Source organism: Cupressus sempervirens, chromosome 7 (genome assembly GCF_028749045.1).
Source record: "Cupressus sempervirens isolate cs-2001-9-10 chromosome 7, ASM2874904v1, whole genome shotgun sequence".
NCBI lineage: Eukaryota > Viridiplantae > Streptophyta > Pinopsida > Cupressales > Cupressaceae > Cupressus > Cupressus sempervirens.
This window is the reverse complement of record NC_143124.1, coordinates 755924288-755930576: the sequence shown is the minus strand read 5'-3', so window position 1 is coordinate 755930576 and position 6289 is coordinate 755924288. Positions and strand designations below refer to the sequence as shown.

Genomic DNA, 6289 nt, shown 5'->3' with positions numbered 1-6289 from the left:
AAAAGTACCATGGAGTACGGAGCTCCTCCTCAAAAGGAGGTCTCATGGAGGGGGCTTGCTGGGGGCTTGGGTTCTATACTAAAGAAGTTAGGAAGTCCCATGATTGTTTTTTGGGGTGCTAAAGTTTAATTTTGAATCTTTTCCTATTAACTAGGAGCCCCTACTTTTTAGTTGAGCCCATGAAAATGAGGTGGAGCTGAGGTGGGGCTAGAAATAGCCCCACCAGCTTAAGAAAGAATTCTGCCACTTGGCAAGAACCTACACTTCATTTTCCCTCCAAAGTAAAATAATCTCACCAAAAAATCTTTAAAAAAAAATTTATATTATCATAAACTTAAACGTTTACACTGATTTCATTTTGAAGTTCATATTCATGGACTACCCACTTGACAAGAACCTACACTTCATTTTCCCTCCAAAGTAAAATAATCTCACCAAAAAATCTAAAAAGAACAATTTATATTATCATAAATTTAAAAGTTTACACTGATTTCATTTTGAAGTTCATATTCATAGACTACCCACTTCAAATGTTCCTTAAAAAACTCAGCAGCACCCGCTCTCCCATTCTATTTTTAAGCACGTAGGTGCCCATAAGACCCCAGCCTCAGTGTTGTTCCTTGACAAGTTGAAAAACCGCTTCCGAGAAGTGTGAATCTATGTTCTGTTTCCTCAAATTGGTCAATGATATAGCATGTAAGTTAATATGGTTATATGATGAGAGACCAGGTACCATGGAGGTTTTTATTAGTCATCGGTCCACATGACATACTGACGTTATTAGAATGTTTCTAGTGCGTAAGGTAAACTGTTTCTAGAGAGTATAATAGCAGACCAGCTGGTTCCAGTTTAGTTGAGACTTATCACTCTGTAACATGTGTCCTGTAAGGACTTCTAAATTTTCATCCTCATGCAAATGATATGGCCTCTCCTATTGCAGGAATTCCTCATGACCGCAACTCAGCAACTATAAATTAGACAGCATACCGAAATGAAATAAATCAGAACCATAAAGTAGACAACATTCCAAAATGATATAGACACTAAACAGTAGCTCTTTTCCTGTATGCAAAATATCCTTCTTCTCTACTTGCAAAATATCCTCATGACAGCTATCAAAATGCTTTTATACAAATGTAAATATGTTATGAATGAATTAGTAGCATACAAACAAAAAGCTACACTTCCACTGAATATTAGAATATTCTAAGAAATAATAAGCGTCACATTTATTGAATATTAGAATATTCTAAATCATTTCTTTTGAAGAACAAGGGACATGTGCAGAGGACACGTATAGCTTCACCATCAAGGAATGTCAAAACATTCATAAAGAAAGGATATTTGCAGACAAACACCCAACAAAAATATTAGAAATAAATTTCAGAAGTGGGGCAAAATAAGTGAATAATTCATTCTGTCAATGGTTTATCTGTCTTAAAGTTTGACTGTTCTACAGGTTAAAATTAATCTAATTTTACTGCTCTAAGTTTATCGTGCTAGAGCAGCTGATTTTCTAAACGTGAATTTTAATCGTAATGGCAGGTATTAATTTTTAAGATTATCTAACCAAGCAATAGTTTATTTTAGAACAGAAATATTAAAGACTAGATCACAAATCATAAAAGAATTTTGATGACTTGTCATAAAAATCCCCTTTCAAGCGGCAGTCTTCTTAAAAATTGAGTTGCGTTTCGCAGCAAAAGACCCAAAGTGCGGTTCAAACAGCCATTAAATTTAAGACTTCGTTGCTGCTGAATGAAGAGAAAAATGCTAAACAAGACTTTCAGAGGACAATTAATGGAGTGGAATACAAAATCAGCACTACAATCTCACAGTTATTAGTCAAAGCTAATACACAATCAAATAACACATAACTAGAACACACTTATTGCCAAGGGAGGCCGCATCAAGCTTCAACTTTGTCTACTTTGAGGGGCTTAACAATTTCCCAGGTGAAGTCAGGGTCATCTCTCCCGAAGTGGCCATAGGCAGCGGTCTTTTGGAACCTGTGATTTCCGCCCCTCTTCAAATCAAGGTTGATTGCAATCATGCCAGGTCTGAAATCAAAGGTCTCCTTAATAATGTTGAGGATTTCTTTGTCAGGAATCGTGCCTGTGGTATAGGTGTCAACAAAAACAGAGAGAGGCTCTGGCACGCCAATAGCATAAGAAACCTGCACAAGGCATCGCCTTGCAAGCCCAGCTGCTACAACACTCTTGGCAGCCTGCCTAACTATATATGCTCCACTGCGATCCACCTTTGTTGGATCCTTGCCAGAGAACGCACCTCCTCCATGAGCTCCCCACCCTCCATACGTGTCAATGATAATCTTCCTGCCAGTAAGTCCTGCATCTCCATGGGGGCCTCCAATTACAAACCTCCCTGATGGGTTCAAGTGGAAGATGGTGTTCTCGTCAAGGTATTTCTCCGGTATCACGGGTTTAATGACATGCTCCTTGAGATCATCAGCAATTTGATCATTGGTAACTGTCTCATCATGCTGAGTGGATATGAGAACAGTGTGCACACGCTCAGGAACCATGGCGCCTCCTTCATTTCTGTATTCAATGGTCACCTGAGTTTTTCCGTCAGGCCTCAACCAGGGGCAAGTACCATTCTTTCTGACCTCGGTAAGCTTGGCACCAAGCTTAGTGGCTAAGACATGAGTGAGAGGCATGAGCTCCGGTGTCTCATCAGTAGCATAGCCAAACATGTGACCCTGATCACCAGCTCCAATCTCCTCGGGCCTCTTGGTAAGATGTCCATGGACACCCTGGGCAATGTCAGGGCTCTGCTGCTCAATGTTAACAAGCACCTTGCAGTTGTCAGCATCCAGGCCCACATCGTTGGAGATGAATCCAATTTCTCTGCAGGTCTTGCGTACGATCTGCTCGTAATCTACATCGGCCTTGGTGGTAATTTCACCAAACACCATAACCATGTTAGTCTTGGTGCAAGTCTCGCATGCTACCTTGCTTTCAGGATCCTGCTCCAGGCACGCATCCAAGACTGCATCGGAAATTTGATCGCACAGCTTATCTGGGTGCCCCTCGTTCACGGACTCAGAAGTAAACAGAAAAGTATCCATCTGCAACAATCAAGATCCATAAATTAGTTTATAAAGCCCTATCCTTTATGGCCACAATGTCAGAGATCTCGACCCTAAATGTTTCAATCAAGTTTATTTGTGGGTGTAAAAGACAAAAAGCCTGAGTATTATATTTATCTGAATAAAACCAAGATGAGACACAGAAAATGCTTGGAATTAGGCGCCATAAGTGAACTGTATAAATCAGCTAAATCTCCTCAAAAGCATCCATGACAAAAGCAAAATGTTCCAATCAAGCTATTAATAAGAGAATGATAAAAATTATTATCCTGATGTATCTACAGATTTACTTATCTGAATTATACATAAATACAAATCCACGATTACTTTATTTCCACGATTACTTTATTGGAGATCTAGATATGACAGACTGAAATCAAACTTTTCAACTATTGACTCGATTCCCACAGTAACAAAACTGAGATCTATCAAATCTTGAAGCATAGTAAACAATACAATGAACTAATTGAAACCTGCCAGAAGCAACTTACATCATATCTAGCTTTGCTCATTTAGTCCTAAACAACTACATCCGTCTTACACCAACATACAACTGCGAATCTCGCAGATCTAGTAAAAACAAATGAGCAGGTGGCGTTAATAGGCCTCCTAACAGAAGCAGCTATACAACACATAAAATCTCACACCAACCCACCCTATCCACCAAAAATGGCAAATGCATTACAAATTTCTTAATTCAACACGATATTACAACTTCATACTAATTTTCTCCCAAATACATCCTTCCTCCAAACCCCTGCTTTCCCACCTCGCCTTTCCATCTTCCCAACCAAACCACATCACATAAATTGTTGAAAACGAGAAAAGAAAGGGAAAAAATTCAAAGATCAAGGCAGCAATCACTTTATGCATGCTAAAACACCAGAAACATTTACCCTAATCGCTAAATGTTCAAAAAACCAAAATCAAAACAAGAAACAGCTGAGCAAATGACACTCATGACAAGCCACTAATCCAGCCTGTACTGTTAACCCACCTAACTCAAAGCACTACCTGATAACATTTCTAACAGATCCCCTCAAATGCAAAATAGCTAACAAATTCACAAACCCAAAATCCAAAACAGATAATAAAACCTCAGACCCAGGAAAACAAATACAAAGACAAGAACAAAAGCAAGGGCAGCCATAAACATACCTGGTGCAGATGCAGTTGCTCCAAATCCCCTAGAGAGCAAAGGCAATAGCAAAGAGGGAGAAAACTGCAGAGTCGACAAGAGATTTTATAGCTCAAGTTCGCCCTCTTCTCTACCGTCAAACTGCAAGGCACAATTCCTCTTCTCCCGTTGCGCGAATTTAAAGCACACTACAAACGACAGAAGTAGATCGAAAATCGGGCCCGTCCGTTACTTTTCCCGATCGAACGGCTCAAGATGATTTGCCACGTCAGCATCAATCCTATGTATATTTGAAGCTTTTCCTTCGTAATTCGCACGCGGTATGAATTTACCGGCCGGTTGACCCGCCGGCAAAATAGAATTCCCTGCCGGCTTTTTTTTCTTTTCCATTGAAATTTGTTTAGATCGCAGAATTTGTCGGTGACAATTATTTTTATAATACATTTGGTTGTTACGCTCGAAACCAAGAAGAAATTTATTAAGTTTAATGTAATGGATAATATTTGATATTAATGTCCACGTGGCCTCTGACATTGTCTGAATAAAGGAAGAGCAAAAATACTTTCTTTATTTATTTATTTACATGGAGGTAATGGGAATATGTGCCTCAAAATACTTATCTAGCATTTGTACCGTTGAGGTGTCATGGGTTTCATCATTAGGGAATATGGAAAGTTTATTAATGATATATTATATTTTATTATGGTAGTAAGAATAACCTTTTGGGCCAACGATACTTTGGTATAGAAGGTGAATTTGTTTTGGTTTGTAATTGGAAGATTTGATTTTAATAAGGTATTATTTAGGTGTTTAGGGGAAGCTAGAGGGTCCAATGATCATGATAGAGTAGATGTCAAGGAAACATTTGATTGATGAATTTGTGCACTACTTTTGGGACATTCCATAATGACTATTAGATATTTTACCATAAGTACCGGTGTTATTTGATTATATTTTTTGTGCTTTTAGTGAGTAACTATTGGAGGACGAACATAATGTGTATCAGGTGAGTGTTTTAAAATGACACTTTTCAACCACTTCACACTCCACAGCCTTTACAGAGAGATCTATAAATGCCCAACTATTGAAACCTTAGCTTTAAGCTATTAAGTCACCTACGGAGGTACACCAAAAAAATTGGCAAAGAGTGAAGAAGTTTGTTATAATGTTGTAAATTGCATCATGTGCAATCTCATATCACATAGATCTTAATATTAGCATACTTTGAGGCAATTTCAACTCTTTTATCTTATGTTAAGTCACGAAACATCTTATTTTCTCGATTGTTCAACTTAGATCATTCATGTGGACACTTGTGCATTGATGAGATGTACACACTGTGCATTTTTCCCGAGAATATCTACAATTGGATGAACCATTGGAGTGTTACACTACCTAATTCGTAGCATTATGACACCCTTATGGGATTCCGCTTTCATTGAAGTGATGTCCAACCCTTCATATCTCTCCATTTTGAAGTATTTTTCTACCATAACACACTATGACACTCTCTAAAGCTCACGTACTCTCACTCACACAATCTCTTCCATTTTCTCATCTTCATTGTTGCTTGTTGGCCATTTTTGCGCCCCCCCACCCCCCCACCAATTCAGACCATCATTGATAACTAATCAAAGAAATCTTCAACAAGTTATTTTATTTGTTCTGGGTTAACATGTGATTTGGTTAGAGTTAACATTTTGTGTTAACTCGGTCTCTTCACAAACCGAGTTGGCTCGGTTCCTTCATCGACTGAGCTAGTTCAGTTTGTTCTTTGACCAAGTGAACTTGGTCCCCTCTTTTGTCGAGTTGCAGGTTAACCCACATTTTCTGTCGAGGTTAACCATTTTCACCACTTCGAGGAATGACTTTGTTGCTCTTTTTGAAATAGCAAAATTTTGCTATTTTAGAGGGCTTACCTTTTTGCTTCCTCGAAATCGTGAAATCACATGTTGCCTTCTCCATTATGCATTTAGGAATGTGTTGACCAACAATTTTCTTCCATGTAGCAGATTCTTCTTGTGTTGGGTTACTTTTGA

At 38.5% G+C, this 6289-nt stretch overlaps 1 protein-coding gene across 1 annotated transcript; it reads right to left on the bottom strand.

Moving 5' to 3' along the window:
* Positions 1-1714: 1714 nt before the first annotated feature.
* LOC149549481 (S-adenosylmethionine synthase 2-like) lies at positions 1715-4402 on the bottom strand. Its single transcript, XM_089792845.1, has 2 exons — positions 4271-4402; positions 1715-3091 (listed from the first exon to the last, which is right to left on the bottom strand). Exon 2 carries the CDS (start codon positions 3089-3091, stop codon positions 1910-1912), a length of 1182 nt encoding a protein of 393 aa, XP_089648971.1. The 5' UTR covers positions 4271-4402; the 3' UTR covers positions 1715-1909.
* Positions 4403-6289: the final 1887 nt, after the last annotated feature.